Source organism: Staurois parvus, unplaced genomic scaffold (assembly GCF_062004578.1).
Source record: "Staurois parvus isolate SC_StPar_1 unplaced genomic scaffold, SC_StPar_1.0 ptg000056l, whole genome shotgun sequence".
In the NCBI taxonomy this organism is placed as follows: Eukaryota; Metazoa; Chordata; class Amphibia; order Anura; family Ranidae; genus Staurois; species Staurois parvus.
In genome coordinates, this window is record NW_028317852.1 from 2,380,551 (window position 1) to 2,400,258 (window position 19,708).

At 40.0% G+C, this 19,708-nt stretch overlaps 1 protein-coding gene across 2 annotated transcripts in view; it reads left to right on the forward strand.

Annotated features, from left to right (window-relative positions):
- TMEM183A (transmembrane protein 183A) overlaps positions 1 to 19,344 on the forward strand; it is a 36,261-nt gene extending 16,917 nt beyond the window's left edge. The window contains exons 5-8 of one of the 2 annotated variants that reach the window (XM_089668205.1): positions 4,156 to 4,336; positions 9,114 to 9,194; positions 13,189 to 13,344; positions 15,362 to 19,344. In XM_089668205.1, the coding sequence (XP_089524331.1) occupies positions 4,156 to 4,336; positions 9,114 to 9,194; positions 13,189 to 13,344; positions 15,362 to 15,547 (604 nt within the window). In that variant the 3' untranslated portion in view covers positions 15,548 to 19,344. The remainder of the gene's footprint in view (positions 1 to 4,155; positions 4,337 to 9,113; positions 9,195 to 13,188; positions 13,345 to 15,361) is intronic. The other variant, XM_089668206.1, reaches the window with a different exon arrangement.
- The last annotated feature ends 364 nt before the right edge of the window (positions 19,345 to 19,708 follow it).

Here is a 19,708-nt window from a genome sequence, read left to right on the forward strand (position 1 = left end):
ATCATTATGAACATCAGAATTAGAGCAACAATACTAGGGCCATAAATCACAGTAAATGTTTTTAGACTTGACATTTTTGTATCTATTTACTCGATGCATCACAATATTTTATATTTAACCAAATAATTGGTTGTATTAGTATTTGTTTGCACTAAAATTCATTTTAGTGTATTTTTTCCTGAAAATGTGTTTGAGAAATAACTGCCCAAATATCAAGCAACATGGAAGAATTGCAACTACCGCTATTTTTTTTTTTTTTTCCTCCAGGATCGCTGTTTTCACAAATTATATATGTGTGGGGAGGTTTACTGTAAGTTCTACCAAAAAATGCAGATTTTAGAATGTGTGTCAAAAATGAAAAAAAAATTGTCCCAGCAGACAAATGGTTAAACTATAGAAAAGTTCTAAATTCCCTTCAGAGTTATTACTACCCAGAGGAACTCAGTCCAGAGTACTGTAAGAGTAGCCTGTGATGTGTGGCCAGTGATGATTCAACCCTTAGGGGGGGTGTAATGGACAATCTGGGCTTGCAGGAAGTGGGCAGGAAAATATGACTGGTGTAAGATTTTGAATTCTGAACCCACCTTTCATGGCTACAGCAGTGTCCTATGGGCACAGAAAATTCCTTAATTGTTGCTATGGCCTCAAAGCACATGCAGTTGCCAGTGGCAATCCACTCATTGCCAGAAAAGCACAAAATTGGTTAACAATATGAATATTTAAATTCTAACATAAATCTAGAGAAGACCATGAAAGCCAAGCTAATATATAGTCCAGGACCGTAAAAGGCTATGCCTGTGCGCCTAATTCCTTGCCTGGATTATGCTACAACCCTGACAGAATGACCACACCAAAAATCTCAAACGACACAGTCGCGCGCTGGAGTGACTATGGCGCAAAACCAGATCCCAACAAGCGTTCACCCGATATAAATCTGCCTTCCTAACCTACACTTCCTCCCTCCACGCTGCCAAGCAAGCCTACTTTGTTATCCTCATTAATACCTTCTCCTCCAGTCCTCGCCGGCTCTTCTCTACTTTTAACTCTCTACTCTCTCTGCCCCCACCTTCACCCAGTACCTCACTCACCGCCCACGAGATTGCTAACCATTTCAAAAACAAGATCGACGCAACTCGTAGGGACATCGCCACTGCTCAGACTTCCACCCCACCAAGCATCCCTCACACCAAAACCCCCTCAACACTCCACTCCTTCGACCTCGCCACTGCCCAGACTTCCACCCCACCTAGCATTCCTCACACTGAAACCCCCTCAACACTCCTTCGACCTCGCTACTACTGAAGAGGTCACTAAGGTCTTCTCTGAAGCTCGCCTCACCACCTGCCCCCTTGACCCGGTCCCCTCACAACTCCTACGATCACCCTCTTCCTCCATCCTACGCTCCCTCACACACATCTTTAATCTTTCCCTCTCTACTGGCACATTCCCCTCCCCTCTGAAGCACGCGCACATCACTCTCATACTTAAAAAAACCTTCCCTGGATCCCACCGACCTGAACAACCTTAGGCCCATCTCCCTGCTGTCATTTACATCCAAACTCCTAGAGTGCTTAGTTTATAATCGCCTGAGTTCCCACCTCACCGACAACAACCTCCTTGATCCCCTACAGTCTGGCTTCCGCCCCCTACACTCCACCGAAACTGCCCTACTCAAACTCACCAACGACCTGCTAACCGCCAAAGCTAGTGGCCACTATTCAGTGCTCCTACTCCTCGACCTCTCTGCGGCTTTCAACACGTTTGACCACCCCCTCCTCCTCAAACAAGTACACTCTCTTGGCCTCAGAGACTCTGCTCTCTCCTGGCTCTCTTCCTATCTATCACAGCGCTCCTTCAGTGTTACCTATAACGCTCCCTTCACTCCTCTCTATTGGGCTCCTCTTCACTCCACCTCTCTGGAGTCCCTCAAGGTTCTGTCCTCGGGCCCCTTCTCTTCTCCATCTACACCTCCTCCCTTGGCCAATTGATACACTCTCACGTCTTCAACTACCATCTCCATGCCGACGACACGCAAATCTGTCTCTCTATCCCTCACCTCACCCCTTCAGTCTCCACTCGTATCACAAGCCTACTGAGCGACATATCGCACAGGATGTCACTCCACTTCCTCAAACTAAATCTGTCCAAAACTGAGCTCCTAGTCTTGTACCACTATCCCCTCCCTCCTAGATTGTAAGCTCCAAGGAGCAGGGCCCTCGAACCCCTCGTGTATTGAATTGTATTGTTACTGTACTGTCTCGTGTACTGTCTCCCTTTATAATGTACAGCACTGAGCAAACTGTTGGCGCTATATAAATCCTGTATTATAATAATAATTAGCAGAGACTTGACAGTTCTTGACATCTTTCAGATCTCTAACATTAATTTTAGATTTTGAAAAGAAACGTGCAGTGCCTAAGTGATCAAAAATGGATATAACAATCTTATAATTAAAAAACAATGTGTAAATAATATACAGGTGTACCTCGGTTTACGAAGGCCTCAGTTAACATAATTTTCGGTTTACGAATGACAATCCATTGAAAATAATACCTCGGTTTACGAATTTTTTTTGCAATACGAACAGATTAATTGGTTTTCAATGAATTTTTTTCATGTCTCTGTACATTACTATGCCTTTAAAGTACACTTTATAAAGAGTTTGAACAGATAAAATACTTTTTTTTTCTTTTTTCTGACCTCCGAAATGGATTAATTGGTTTTTAATGCATTCCTCTTGGAAACTGCGTTTCGGTTTATGAATTTTTCGCAATACGAAAAAACCGAGGTATGCCTGTACATATGACTAAAGTAACCAACAAAATCATGACTTTAAAAAGTTCCACAAACATTTGACTCTTCCTAGTGGTAAATAATAACTCCAACAGTTGTCCGCATGTAGTATTCATTCAACAGTCCAAATATATCACCACGTATTGCTCCAAACCACCACCTTTGCATACTCACCAGCTGCATCAGAAAGGCAGCAGTGTTTTTAGTGCAGACAGGGCATAACAGTATGGGAATCCTTCTACATTGTAATCCTCCACTTGCACAGGGGGCCTCCATCCTAGGAGGAACGCACACCACACCGGAGCCACAGAAAAAGGTATATAGAGTAGTAATTTATTCATAAAATCAGCTTCTGTCCATCCATAAAATCCATACACCAAAGCTACAGGTATAGCAGAGTGTAACTCTACATGTGGGGGCATTTACTTACTAAGATGGCCACCGGTCGCAGAAGTGGCGACATGACGGGAGCTTCTCCCACGTGTTTCATGCACATGCATGTCTTCAGGCGATACTCTAGTATTACATTGGGGTTTGTATACTTGCCTTACTTGCTAGATGCCTTACACTTGTCTTGACTTCAGAAGCTAAGAAGGGTCAGGCCTGGTTAGTACTTGGATGGGAGACTGCCTTACCTTGCTTGCTAGCTACATAAATGTGCTCTTTTTCCCTAGTGCTGACTATTCCTTTTCAGTTTATTCATTTTAAATTGTATTGAGTTATGCTATGTGAAAAGTGTAAACAATAGATATATTCTTGAACCTCTTAGCTAAGTAGCAGAAGAAATTGGACCTTTCAGTGTTAGTACCTCTTAGTTTGATATTTTACCTCTTTAATGATGTCAGAAACCAGTGCAAATTGACAGATTGATGTGTGTGATCATATTTACTACATCACATCCACCGATATAGTGTTTAATTGACCTTCGAATGCAAGCATTTCCAAGACCACATAAATACAGTTTTGTGTCCCAGAAATACATTGTACACACGGGTCCGGGTAAATGCTATTAAACAGAATCATCATCATTTACATGTGTACAGCCGCCTACAGCCATTCACTTGTACACAGGGCTGTATGTGGCACTTGTGGCTCCTTGGGTGTGAGAAAAAAACACAGAATTTTACACTGTGTATATGTTTTAAAAGAAATACCATGGAAATGCAGGTGCTTTCAAAACCGTACTTTAAAGATAGTGTAACAATACAAACTTTTTTCTTGATGAAAATGTGTGTATGCAGTGAAACCTAGGTTGGACTTGAAATCCAATTCTCTGTATTAGTTACCTTAAGAATACAAATTAATAAAAGTAAACAAAGTTTAATTTTGTTAGTTCTAATGATTTTGCTTTATTTTTTGCAGACATTACAGAACGAGCGCCTACCTTCCCGTTCGTCTTCTTCCAGAGTGTATGTACAGGCTGAGATCTTTACGTGCATGTGTTATCCGTTCCTTGTATCACATGTACGAGCCGTTTAGTTCAAGAGTTTCTAAAAATCCAGCATTACCCGAGTCAACACCTAGCACTTTATTGAATTCTAAAGTAAGTTTTTTTTTTTTTTTTGTTTTTTTTTTCTTTGTTTTTTTTTCTTTGTTTTTTTTGGGGGTTTGCATGTCTTTTTATAAATAATGTAGTGCTGCATGACTAATTACGCAACCATTCCATAATGACATACATTTTGGCAGTAAAAGTGAGGAACATCTTAATATATGTATCCTCTCATACAAGCACCTCGACTTGTTTCAGCTCAGCTCCATTTGCTGTTCTTGCAAAAATGTTAATAAAATGGGCAGCACAATGGCTAAATGGTTAGCACTTCCGCCTGGCAGTACTAGGGTCGTTGGTTCGAATCCCAAGCACGGCACCACCTGCCTGGAGTTTGCATGTTCTCCCTGTGTCTGCTTGGGTTTCCTCCGGGTACTCCGGTTTCCTCCCACATTCCAAAGCCATGCTGGTAGGCTAATTGGATCCTGTATAAATTGGCCCTAGTATTTGTATGTATGAATGTGAGTTAGGGACCTTAGATTGTACACCCCTTGAGGGTAAGGGACTGATGTGAATGTACAATATATATATGTAAAGCGCTGCATAAATTGACGGCACTATATAAGTACCTGAAATGGGGGCGCACTGCCCGAGGGCCCGGGGTCCATAGGGGGCCCCCATGAGATGCCCTTGGTACTTTTTTCATAGGCTTTTTTGAGTTTGGGCAAGGACACAGGGGCCCCATGATCCCCTATTGCCCGGGGGCCCCATGAGTTGTCAGTCCGCCCCTTACCTGAAATAAATAGTTGCAGTCTCAAATGCAGGTGGAATGTTTGATTTTCTGTAGTATTGTCATTGTCCACTAGAGGTCCTCTGTTCTATATAACATAATCTCAGGGTCACTGTATTTGCTTACATGTCAGCCCTCCTTTTTTTTTTTTTTTTTTTCTTTTTTTTTTTTTTTCTTTTTTTTTTTTATTGATGAGGATGTTTGGTAAAAGGTAAGTTTCATGCATTGCATATGCCATGGCTCTCATGCTTTTTATTTCAAGCCGGACCCTAGTGACTTTGCCCTTTATTTTAGCAACTTGTGGAGTACATAGAATGTCTATTGTAGAAACTCCATAATGTTAGCATCTTCAGTTAGCCTTGTATGTACTTAAAATGTGTGAGGAAGTTGCATGCTTGGCCACAGAGTTACATAACTGATGAGTTGATCAACCTCCTGAAGTCACCCTGTGGAGTTTTGACATAAGCGTAAGTTTTTCACTTGAAACAAAAACAAGTCAAGATCCCTTAAGTTGGTACACAAGAGAAGCTTGTTATGTGGCAACAAACAATAAAATTCTGAGAAGTTTTTCTATTGCCCAGTAATTCTAAGTGCTGGGTAATTTTTACTGATGAATAGACAACCTGATTTCTCCATACGCTTGATTCCTAATAACACAGATGTCTACCACTTACTTCTGACATACATTTCCAATTCAATACACATCATACCACAGAATATATTTGCTTCTTATTTATACACTACATTTATTATGCATTGCCACTCACAACTGTGTTGTGCTTGTTATTGTCATCATCATTTAAGCCTCTTGGTTTTAGCACATTGTATTTATTAATCCAGTACGTCACTCTTACTGGTTTATTACCTCAGTCTTTCCTCCTGCACAGACTACATTCTAGACTTGTACTGTTTAATACTAATTTGTGGAAGGAAAGCTTTCATGTGTATGTTCCTCTGAATAACAGATCACCTGTACAGTGCAATTGTAAAAGTGAGAATGAATTATAGAGATACTCTCTTTTAACCACTTCAAGTCCGGACACTTTCACCCCCTTCCTGCCCAGGCCAGTTTTCAGCTTTCAGTGCTATCACACTTTGACAATTGTGCGGGCATGCAACACTGTAACCCATATGAATTTTTTAGTATTTTTTTGAGACAGATAAAAGTTTATTTTGGTGGTATTTATTCAGTGGGATTTTTATCTTTTTTTGCTATATAAATGAAAATGTCCAAAAAATTTTAAAAAAAGTGTTTTTCTTATAAAAATTTTGCAAAGCTTTCTTCATAAGTCTTTGTCAAAATTTATTCAGTTATCCTCTTTTTAGTACAAAAAAAAAACTCAAATTAGTTTATAACCAAAATTTATAATTTTTCAAAAAAAATTTTACTTTTTTTTTTTTTTTTATAACATACTGTCACCCTAGCAGTATAGTGTCACCATAGAGACACTGTACTACTTGTGGGGTTGATGAAGAATTTTTTTTTTTTTAGTAACACTGATTGCTTTTACTCCCATAAAGGCTGTAAAAGCAATAATTCTTGCAGCCATTGAGAAATACTGTGCAAGCTGTGATTGGTCACAGCTTGTCACATGGTACAAGGCTGTTGTGAATAGCCTTGAACCATGTGATCTCTGTGATCATTCCCAGATTTCACACATAGTAAGCAATGATGTCAGAAGTGACATCTTGCTTACTACTATTCATGTGATCACTGATTGGCCAATCAGTGATCACATGATCGGGACCTCACACAGAGATCCCGTACAACGATCGGTGTTTCGCTGTGTCCAGAGGAGCGCACACAATCAGGGAAGCGGGTAGGACAGTTATAAACGGCCACCCGCCCCTGCACTGCTTCCGTCCGGCCATTTATATACATATATTTATATACAGAGCTGCACCATATTTTGCACTCTCCAGTTTTAGTAAATCAACCCCACTATGTCTGCAGTAAAGAATTCTTACTGTCTGTCCATAATCTCTTTGACTTGACAATGTCATGCACAGCTCATTATGTATTTCCACACATGTGCTGAACAAATCAACTCCTGTGCACCTGTGCAGAATATTCATCATCTTGGCACAGCAAATCAACATGGCCAGAGATCCTGAACCTGGAAGACAAATGGATGAAAATGTTGGCTTGGATAAGGGAGCTTGCAGATGTCACGTGTAGAGTTGAGTATTGTTCCACTTAATGTCCTTAGTCTAGGCACTGGTGCACTTTAACCCCTTCCGCGCTGCCTTATAGCAGAAATACTGCTACATGGCGGCAAAGCTGCGCAAAATCATGTGTATATATATATATATATGATTTTGCAGTTCCGGGTAGGGAACTCACGCGTCCTGCCTGCACCACCATTCGTGGCCTTGGCTGTCAAACACCGGGTCTCGGTCTGTGATTCCCCGCCGGCACCTGGCGATCGCCAAGCATCACCGACGGAGAAGAGACCTGTGTATAAACATCACAGATCTCTCCCGTGTCAGCTCCTGCACACTGGTTTGTATGCCTCTGCAGAGCCACACAAAGCAGTGTGCTTACAGTGTAAAGCGCACACGCAGCACACAGTAAAACGGCACACAGTTAACCCTTTGATTGTCCCATATGTTAACCCCTTCCTGTCCAGTGTCATTAGTACAGTGTCAGTGCTTTTTATTAGCTTATCAGCTTTATCACTGTATTGGTGTCATTGGGGATGTCAGTGACACCAAGTCATTTCCCCCCAGTGTCAGAATGCCCGCCACAGTCCCGCTATAAGTTGCTGATTGTCACCATTACTGGTTAAAAAAAAAAAATCCAGTATATATATCGCCAATATATATACCGCCATTTGTAAACACTATAACTTTCACGTAAACCAATAAATTTACATGTATTGGGATTTTGTTTTAGCTAAGACATGTCGCAGAATACATTTTGGCCTAAATTAGATTTTTTTTTTGTTTTATAGCGCAAAAAATAAAAAATGCACAGGCGATCAAATACCACCAAAAGAAAGCTCTATTTGTGGGGAAAAAAGGACGTAAATTTAAGGCCTGGTCAGGAAGGGGGGGGGGGGGGTAAATCCTCTGGAGGGCAAGTTGTTAAAGCGGAACTCAAGGCACAACTCCAGTTCCTGAAACAACCAATAAGCCTGTATTATGGCATTCTAAATATTTTTAATGCAGGGAATGTTTAGGTTGCAGTATGCCCCCCCCCTCACTCGATTTAGTGCTGTGCCCATCTGCAGCAGTTCTTCCCACTCTCTTTGTCAGTCATATCCTGTGATGGGGGGTGGGGCCAAGCCGCATTGTCTTTGTCTATGGGGGCAGGCAACACAGCTCAGGATGGAGCCCATAAGTGTGCCATGATAGCGGCTTTCCATGGTGGCACATCAAAAAAGAGGATCAGGGCAGCTCTGTGCAATTCCATCTAGTCTTTTCCTGTTATTGAAAAAAAAAGAGGCCTATTTGTGTAGTGGAGGGGAGAAGGAGTGCATAGGAGGGAACTTTCTTTTCAGGGTAAAGATCTGCTTTGATGTCCTAATGTATAGTCAAGTATTTGACTGTTGATGTTGACAGTCCTTCTAATGTGGACTCATTTCCTGTGCTATGCAGACAACACCATGGTCCCACTGCTGAATTTGCAGTGTTGTCAGCCCACAAATTTATGGCTCCCCGTTCATCTAAATAATGACATCATCAAAGAGTTCAATTGGCACACAATGGTTGTTGATGTCTACTTTCCCATTCATGTCGATCAAACTCATGTTGTTGCATGCTTTAGCATACAAATGTTGTCCATCTCTGCCTTCTCATTCCGTTACTGGAGCAGTAAAAAAGGATGTTAACAGGCAGTTTGATAATGAAGAGCTGAATAATGCTAATGGTGAATGAGCTTTTTATATGTTCATTCCTGTTGGCTTGCCTTACACTTTCATTTATTTTTCTGTGTTGTACTAATAAGCTAAATGATGTGTAGATTTTGTTGTGTTAATTTTTTTTCTTTCCAGGTAGCACTGCCTTAAAAGGTACTAAGGGATATTGATTTTTTTTTTTCAGTGTTTACTCTTCTGTTGTAAAAAAGTAACTGGAAGCAGGCCTGAGCCCTTGTGGGAGTTTTACTTCAAATTTAAGAAGCCGGTATGGTATAACTTACTATGGTATTTTATTTAGCGTCAAAGCAGAACTACTTTGCTTTTTTTTGTGTTTTCTTGTGTGTTAAAGCAGAACTGTGCTCACCTTGGGTCCAGCGATGTGAAGTCCTGGAGCTCCCCTCTGGCAGCTGACATCTTTGAATGGCCCACTTCTGGGTATTGATCACTGGCCGCTCTCATTGGCTGTACAGTTCTGTTGTCTTTGGCATTGTCAAATTTCTACACACTTCTCACTGTACAGGGGCGGACAGGCAGGTAGGTAATTTTAATGCAGAAGAGACAAAGCATGCCTCTTCTACATTAATAATCTTGCCTCTTCGCCCATTTTTATTTTGCATATAAAGTTCCACTTTAAGAGTAGCAAGCGCTAATGTGAGCTGGTGTTTAACATCCCCACAGAGTACCTGTCATGACTAGAGATGAGCGAATCGAACCAGGCAAAGTGGAATTCGATTCGAATTTCAGGAAAAATTCGATTCGCGTCGAATCCGAATATTAGCCTACTTCGGGTGCGCGAATCGGATTTTTCCCGATCAGCCGGCAAAAGTGTCCCTGCAGAGAGCTCCGCTATTTCTGACAGTTCTTTGACAGTTCCTTCACATGTACAGCGGTTGAAACATTGTATCTATTTGTTTCCATTTAGGATACAGATGTTTTTATTCGGAAATAGATACAATGTTTCAACCGCTGTAAATGTGAAAGTCAGAGAACTGTCAGAAATAGAGGAACTCTGCAGATACACTTTTTGCCGGTTTGGAATTATTCTTATTTTCATCCTACTTCTTCTTCTTCATCCTCAGAAGAAGAAGAGGATGAGGATGAAGAAGAAGAAGTAGGATGAAAATAAGAATTCCAAGCCGGCAAAAAGTGTATCTGCAGAGCTCCTCTAAGTGTATCTGCAGAATAGAGGAGCTCTGCAGATACACTTTTTGCCGGCTTGGAATTCTTATTTTCATCCTACTACTTCTTCTTCTTTTTCCTCTTCATCCTCATCCTCTTCTTCTTCGGATGAAGAAGAAGAAGTAGGATGAAAATAAGAAGAATTCCAAGCCGGCAAAAAGTGTATCTGCAGAGCTCCTCTATTCTGCAGATACACTTAGAGGAGCTCTGCAGATACACTTTTTGCCGGCTTGGAATTCTTCTTATTTTCATCCTACTTCTTCTTCATCCTCATCCTCTTCTTCTTCTTCTGAGGATGAAGAAGAAGAAGTAGGATGAAAATAAGAAGAATTCCAAGCCGGCAAAAAGTGTATCTGCAGAGCTCCTCTAAGTGTATCTGCAGAATAGAGGAGCTCTGCAGATACACTTTTTGCCGGCTTGGAATTCTTCTTATTTTCATCCTTCTACTTCTTCTTCTTCTTCTTCCTCTTCATCCTCATCCTCTTCTTCTGAGGATGAGGATGAAGAAGAAGAAGTAGAATGAAAATAAGAAGAATTCCAAGCCGGCAAAAAGTGTATCTGCAGAGCTCCTCTATTCTGCAGATACACTTAGAGGAGCTCTGCAGATACACTTTTTGCCGGCTTGGAATTCTTCTTATTTTCATCCTACTTCTTCTTCTTCTTCTTCTTCATCCTCATCCTCTTCTTCTGAGGATGAGGATGAAGAAGAAGAAGAAGTAGGATGAAAATAAGAAGAATTCCAAGCCGGCAAAAAGTGTATCTGCAGAGCTCCTCTATTCTGCAGATACACTTAGAGGAGCTCTGCAGATACACTTTTTGCCAGCTTGGAATTCTTCTTATTTTCATCCTACTTCTTCTTCTTCTTCTTCTTCTTCTTCATCCTCAGAAGAAGAGGATGAGGATGAAGAGGAAGAAGAAGAAGAAGAAGTAGGATGAAAATAAGAAGAATTCCAAGCCGGCAAAAAGTGTATCTGCAGAGCTCCGCTAAGTGTATCTGCAGAGCTCCGCTATTTCTGACAGTTCTGTGACATTCCCTCCATACAGCGGTTGAAACATTGTATCTATTTGTTTCCATTGTTGTTTCTTCTCATCCTTCTCCTTCTTCTCATCCTTCTCCTTCTCCTCATCCTTCTCCTTCTCCTTCTTCTCATCCTTCTCCTTCTCCTTCTTCTCATCCTTCTCCTTCTCATCCTTCTCCTTCTCCATCTTCTCATCCTTCTCCTTCTTCTCATCCTTCTCCTTCTCCTTCTTCTCATCCTTCTCCTTCTTCTCATCCTTCTCCTTCTCCTTCTCCTTCTTCTCATCCTTCTCCTTCTTCTCATCCTTCTCCTTCTCCTTCTTCTCATCCTTCTCCTTCTCCTTGTCCTTCCTCATCTCCAAGGGCATTTAAATTAAAGGTACAGTGTTCTGCACTAATTTAAAGGCTCTCTGAAGCCTAGAAAACCTTTTAATAAGTTAAATTCGTAGCGAATTAATTCGCATCGAATCGAATTTCTTCCTCAAATTCGGCGAATCAGCCGAATCGAATTTTTGAATAATTCGCTCATCTCTAGTCATGACAGATTGAAGACAGTCATTACTAAACTCTTCTTTGATAATGCTAGTTGGCTGGTTGTCATTCTGATGCTTTGAATTTAATGCTGTCTGAATTGCTGGCCTGGAGCAAGTTTACCTGGTTCTGACACATGTTGCAGGTCTGTAACATACAAAAACATAGCCAAACATTTACAATTCTCCGGAGGCCTGCAGCTGGCAGCCCAAAACTTTTTTTTCATAAGAGTCCCTTTAACAGGAACAATACCTTTTAGATGCCACGGGAGCTGAACCTGTAAACGAAATTAAACCCTCCTATGCTTTCTTGCAAAGGAAGCTGCCATCTTAGCTTCTATTTCGATCTGTGGTTGCCATGGTGCTGCACACATGATCAATTATGAGACCAGCCATTTGATGGCTTGACAGTTTAGTTGAAAAAACAGTCCACTGTGATGGTTCTCATTCATGACATACCTTGAATGAAACTGTTTTATCAACGGGTTTAGTTCTGCCTTACATGCCCTGAAAAGTTATTGTCAATAACTGAGTTTCCTCACCTGTATAACCCTTATGGATCATAGTAACATTTTACTGATTCAGCTATACCTTGGTCATTACTTAGTTGTCAATGTTAAAGTAATGCATATGTCACTTTTGTGGGGGGGGGGGGTTGTTTTTGTTTAGTTTTTTTTCAGCACGCACAAGGCTTTCTTTTAAAATGTTGTATTGTGAAAATTGGTCATTTTTATGCAGTCTAAAGGCAAAAAAAAAACTTACAAAAGAATTCAAGGTTTGGAGATTTTATGCATAGTTACATTGGTCCATCTTGGTACATAGTTACATTGGTACATCCCCAATGTCCAAACGCATATAGCTTACCTGGCAAATGCTCCTGGAATCTATAAATCACTGGAGTAGACACCGCTACCCCAGTGATCTCTACTTGCTTCCAGTTCCCATGCTGAGTGGCTGGCCTGATGCATTGTGAACATAGGTCAGCTGTACAACACAGGTGCCATTCAGAGAATGTATTGCATTTTTTGAATGAATACATAGTGTTCTCTGATTGGAAGAGGAAGGTGGGGATATCATAGAAGGAGAAACCAGGGGCATATTCTGGGGTGGAGCTGAAGAGGGATAAAAAAATAGGACATTTTCTTGGGATGAAGGAGGTTGAAAAGTGGGGTGAAAGATAAGAAGGTGAATGAGAGGGGAGGAGGATGAATAATTTGGATCTTTAAGCCTAATTCTGTAACTCTGTAGTTAGAAACGTACGGGGGATTCTATTGTTGGTTGCTTTCTGAAAATGCTAATTGCCAGGCTGTCTGGCTTCAGTACTTGTGAACCACAAATCAAACACAAGCAGACCACCAGCATTCTGAAAAAATCAGCAATGGTAGCTTACACATTCTCCCATGAAAGGTGTATTTTATGACATCTCAAATTCAGCTGTTTTAGATGTGTGTGTGCTTTGCTGAAAAAGACCAGTTTACATTTATATAGTACATATGATCTCATAAAGGTGTTCTGTTTTTTTTGTTATTTAGCCTCTAAAACAGAAGAATCATTGTATTAATTATCTGCAGCCTCCAACAGAGTACAAAGAAGTCCATTATAACCCAGACCAAGACTGTTGCCTACTTCAGATTACTACCCTTAACTTTATCTTCATCCCTGTGGTCATGGGTATGACACTGACTTTTGTAAGTAGTCTGTTACTTCTTTCATTGGAAGCTTTGCCTGATAGCAATCGTGTGTAAGTCTAAACTAGTCACACGCTGTACCTATTTTATGTTGTTTTGACTTTTTGTGGTTTTCCAATGTGACTGATGGTACATCAGGCATATTACACAGTCATACTGACTGTTTATACTACAGGGGAAAATTGTCTTTGGTAATGCTGTATGCACAGTATGTTCTTTAGGTGAGCACCCGGCACTGTCTGTGATAGCTGTGTCCTTTTGGATTGACCACATAACATGGTAAAAGGCCTTTTACCACGTGATCAGCTGTGTCCAATCACAGCTGACCACCATATCTGCAGAGAGATGTCTACTCTGATAATAAGGGCACTGATTATCAGTGCAGTCCCAAAAGTGCCTAGCAGTGCTGCCAAGCTGTGCCTGTCAGTGCCCATCAGTGCTACCTATTAGTGCCCATCAGTGCAGCATCATCAATGTCCAACAGTGCTGCACATCAGTGAAGGAGAAAAATTACCTGTTTGCAAAATTTTGTAATAGAAACAAAGAAAACTTTCTTTTCGCTTTTTTTTTTTATCTATAAATAAAAAACACAGTGGTGATTAAATACAGCCAAAAGAAAGCTCTTTGTGTGCAGAAAACAAAATAAAAATTTCATATGGGTATGGCTGCACTATTGTCATTCAAAGTGCAACAGCACTGAAAGCTGAAAATTGGCCTGGGCAGGAAGGGGGTAAAAGTGCCCAGTAACCAGTGGTTAATTGGCTTTCAGGGCACTATTTCTCCCTCTGACACCAAGGATGGGCACTATTGCTCTGCTTATATCAATAATGGGGGCAACATTCTTCCTTCTGCTGACCGCAAGCGGTAAGTAATTTTTTACTCCCACTGACCACCATCCCTAAGGCAATTTTTTTCTCCCACTGACCGCAGAGAATGGGACATGGTTTTCTCTCACTGATGCTTGGGCATTTTCTAATCCCACTGGCCAATCTGGCCCTCAAGTCTTGACAGTGAGCTGACCCTTTGTCCTGAACTGTATGAAATTGACTCCAGTTTTAAGGGTTTTGTTGTGATGTTTGAGGATCTTTGAAAATAAATTACTTCGTAGTGTATGCAGCTAGAGGACTGGTTTGACTTCTTTTTAAAGGTCTGTTACTGCTTGTTAAGAATATGTCCTCCCTTTAGATTGTAAGTTCCATGAGCAGGGCCCTCCTATTCCTTCAGTATTGAAATGTATTGTAATTGTACTGTCCCCCTTTATATTGTAAAGCACTGCGTAAACTGTTCGCACTATATAAATCCTGTACAATACTAATAATGATCTCTGTAATCTCGGCATAAATGCACTTTAACTCTTATGATGCCATCGATATAACTCTTACGTTCATGGTAGTGCTTGCTTTTTTGTTGCCGGCTTTCTTGTGAATGTGATTTGGACTGTAAAGCCAACCACCCACATTTCTGTATACAGTAATCTTTTTAACCTCACACCCCACCCCTTTGTCAGGTTTTCATTGCTGTCTGTGTTTTTATATTTCGCTGACGAGGCATCACCAAGACAAGAAGTGATAGAATATCGGGTTGATGCTTGTGGGTCACAGGAATGCACAAGTAAGTGCCCTCCTGTGACCCACTCTTAACAATAGATTCAAAAAAAAAGTTTTGGCTGGAGGTGTACCTTAATGTGTGTGTATTTCTCTGAGGTAAAAAGGAGCAAACTGTTGCAGATATGAAGCGTAGGCATCTATACCTGCCTCTACCCCTACACCCCCAGGTTTTTATGGGCCGATCACTATAAGGGACAGCCTTACTGACAAGTATAATTACAGGGCGAGAGAGAGGCCGGCAAACTTCATTATGAAGTACCAATGCTTTACCTGTCAGAAAAATCTTGAGCGATTGTGTGTGAGAGTGTACAGGTTTACAATTCCACAGCACACATCAACATGTCGTTATCATGAAATATAATTTACAGTTTCTGTGTTGATCAGGAAGCTAATTTTTAATTTTTTTTTAGCTCACAATAAACGTCAGTACTGACATGAGACATCATCGTGTGCGACTGGTCTTCCAAGACTGTCCTATGTTAAATGGCAAGAAGCCTCGTGGGGAACAAGGCATACAAATAGTTCTGGATCCTGTTCATTGCGTCCATCTTCTTGAATGGTGGCATCCCAAATATCCTTTCTCAATAAAAGCTTAGTATCTCAACTGAAATCTTCTTTCTGGTAGCAGCCCATCTATGAACCAAAGAGAATAAAAAACACTAAAATGTTGTGAATTATATACAGGGTTGTTGAATAAATCTGTACCAAGGAAATATACAAGCCACCATTTCTAGACTCTTCTTTTGAAAATGCTAGTTGCCTGACTGCTATGCTCATTTCTGGTCCGTGACTTTGGTTGTGTTGACGCCAGTAGCAGACAAGCAACTGATATTCTTGGTGTAAGCAATATAAGGCCCCATACTTCTTTTAGTACAGAAGTTCTTTAATACTTAAATATTAACTGAAGCCAATTTTTTTCTTCTCTTTTGGGAATATTTTACCTCACTTCAAGTCCATATTATGATGTCTGTGAAAAAATGAGGAAGGGGGACCAAGATGTCAGTGTTCGTCATTGGAACAAGAAGGCAATGACTGCAATAAACACATTTTGAGAAATTAAAAACAATGTCCACTGCGTTTTGTGTTTCTACCTATTTGAGAGATTTCCCATAATTTCTTGTTCTAGAAAAAACACTGCAGTCAGCAAATTGAGGTTCTGACGCTTCACTGTTCTATTCAAAATGAAAGAGACAAATTTTGGTTGCAGTTGGGTTTTATTGTAGCAGACATTTTTACAGTTCAGTGCCAAAGCGCGTCAAACATTACATTACAGTATAAACTTGAAAGTTTCCAAGACAAAAAAAAAGAATTTTATTCGCAGAAAGCAATTATATTTTATTATGCTTACTATAAATATTAGGCTCATTGATTTAAGTGTATGTAAACCCTAACAGTGAACTTATGATGTGCTTTTTTTGGTCTGTTAAAACAAACACCGTAAATAAAATATCTGTTTGATAAATGAAATAATATACCTGTTGATCCTGCCATAAATCCAGCAGGCTTGGGACTTTCTGTGTTCTTAGTCTCTGCTGCACTGAAATCTCAAGCAGTATTAAGCCCTGCCTTATAACTACAGAACACCCCCCCCCCCTGTGTTATGTAGATGAAGGGAGGGGATGCTGTTCTGTAGTCCTAACACACTTCTTGTCCAAGGGTGAAAATGCTCACTCAGCAGCATTGTTAACCCTAGGTCAGGAATTGCATTACTGGCAGGTTCACCATGTGAAAAGAAAGGAAAATAGCTTTGAAAAACTAATTCAGCTTCTGTATATTAGGACTGTTACACAGCAGTACATTACAATTTTGTTCTTGGGTTTAGATACATTTTAAATTCAATATCACCTTAATTGTTAGGAAGTTGAGCAAATGAAGAAAGATTTCTTAGATTGTAATGTTTTAACGTCAGTAGGATTTTTTTTTTTTTTTTGCCATAGCTGTAGAAATGTCTTCACACTCATGTTTCTTGTAAATAGAAAGCTGCAGTATTACAGTAGATTGCCCAACATCCATAGAATTCTGTCTGAATTTAGAAATACAATGTCAGCAGGGAAGCTGCAAAAGAAAATGTTGCATTTAGCATTTTATGGGTGAGAAATTTTCTAAATGTAATTAAAAATGATGAAAAATCAGCATCATAGCGGTCCTGTTTTAATTATATTGTGAGCTGCAATATTTCTATTCTTGATTAACCTTTCAAATCAACACTGTAAGTTTAGTCTTTGGTAGAATGTGGTATATTTAACATTCTGAGGTCTTCCTTGCCTGAGAAGGGCTAACCAGAGAATAAAGTCAGCCATGGATGGATTGAATCTCAGCTGGTTCAGCAGGGACTGGCGGAGACTCAAACCATCTATGGGCAGGCAGATTGTATCCAAGTCGATCCATCAATTTGACTTGGGTATAACCAGCCTGTCAGATTTTTTTATATGCTATTACTGGGAGCACCTATAGCTTCTAGCAGTAATCATTGTGTTCAACTGGCCGGGAAGTCTCCCTGCTGGCAGAACACAATAGCGCTGTAGGGAGGGATCCCCCTGATTTGCTTTCCCTACAACCACGGTGGACGAAAAGAAAATTAAACAGTCTATGGCTTGCTTAAGTAGGTTTACTTCCACTAGCTGACACTCATTAACTCCTTACAGTTATGCATTAATTTAGATTAAAAAAAAAGTCACACCTAAACATCCAACATCACACTGACTTTAATGACATGATAAAGGACCAGGGTTGTTTTGGCAGTATGAGACCATTCCACCTGCACTGTCTCTGCAATGCAGCCAAGTATGCATTTTTATTAATGTGCATTGTGTTAAGACAGCACCAACATAGCTCACCACAGCGGATCAGAATGAATATTGTGCATTTGCAGCAACGTGTACAGTACCACAAGGGTGTGAATCCAGGCTGGTATTTAGGCAATTCCTGCTGAATCAGCTAAATTTGAGCTGTGGGTTTCCCTTTCAACACCAACTGGCTCAACAACCTGCAATTGAAAATTGCAGGTGGAAACCTGTCAGCCGAACAGTGACTGCATCATCTAATCAGATGCATTCACTGTAGGGTGTTCAGAGAGCCGCAAACACTGGCTGTCTGAATACAATAGCTGGAACTGAGTATTCCACGGGTTGCAGGAAAGAAAATCGCTTGACTGACAGTGTTGATGGAGGGAATCACTCCCACTGAGCTATTGTGTTCTCCTGGTGGGGGGGCGATTACTGTTAGTGTCTATATTTGCTGGCAGTGATAGCATGTGAAAATCTGATATATTTGTTGTAGCCAGGTCGATCACTGGATCAGCTTGAGTACAATCAGCCTGGCCATAAATGGTTCCAATCTCTGGTGGTCCTGGCTGTTGTGCTAACCATCTATGGCCTGCTTAGGTGCGTATGGCTAGCATTGAAGTAGAAAGGAGAAAAAAAAAGGTTTACAAGCAGGAAGGCTTTTTATTACATAAGAGGCATACTCTGTCTCTTCTGCAATAAAAGCCTGTTTGCAAACTTCTTTATAATGTACATTGAGCTTTGCGTGCAAAGCTCTTGCATCATCCTGGGCCAGCCAGTCAAGAACACTGAAGATGCTGAACCCTAAAATGGGCAGCCTGCTTGCTGGAGCAGAGGGAAATATAGGCAGCTTTAGTTTCACTATAACTACACACCTAAATGTCATTGAATGATGTCAGGTAGGTTAAACAGAGGGAACAAATTTCTTCTGTACTTATTTTCTAATTTTTCCAAAAGTTACAGACCTGTTTCTGCAAGGTTGGCGCTTGTATTTACAAAATTATTAATTGATGTATTAATAACTAAAAAGAATATTCACAAATATTGACATAACGTTTCTTAATTCAGTAGGTTAATGCAAAGAACAAAACTGTCAGTAACCAGTTTAGTTTGTTGCCAAATCTGTAAAGAGATCAAACCTGGTTGTCGTTGTTTACTGCACTTCTTTATTACTAAGCAGCTTATGGTGAGAAGACCCCTTTTATTTATCTGGGTGGCTTTTAGGCTACACTGTGTCCTGTTTGCTGCTAGCAGACCATATTGCATACCATGATTGCTTCAATGGCTATAATGTTTCTGTATCGAATGTAATAATTGGCACTGGACAACTTTTTTTTTTTTGCACTTATGTGCAGAAATAAAATAATTTCCCTATTTATAATTTTTCATGTATGGATTTGCTAAAAAGAAAAGGAAATCTTATTTTTAAAAAAATATACTTTATTTTATTCAGAAGTGTGTGTCTTTGTACCAATAATGTAGTAATCAAATATTTCATGGATGTAAATGAGGATAACATTTTCATTCACTGTTACTGCTAAAGAGAGTCATTTTGAAAGCTGGAAACGTTGTACTAATGAATGCAGAATAAAAAAAAAAGAATGTTTTCACTCCTGACTGAGCTTTCATTTTGTGAAAAAAACATTTTGGATGGTTATTTTCTATCAAAGGGTAACTATACTGGATTATCAGTAGATGCAAATTTTAAATGATTTATTTATTTATTTTTATATTAATTAAATCATATGCATATATGTAAGGGAAAATAAAAAAGATAATATAAATTATCTTTGAATTTTTGCTGGTTTATTTTTGACCCTCATGAAACGGGCCTTATTAAATCAGAGTGTCTGAAAAACATTTAACAGGTTCAGGTAAAAAGTATTTACACAAGTCTAATTGGCCCTTCCACTTCTTACTTGGTCTTCAGATCAGTTACTGTCCATGTTGTTGGAGATAAGGGAAGGGATTCAG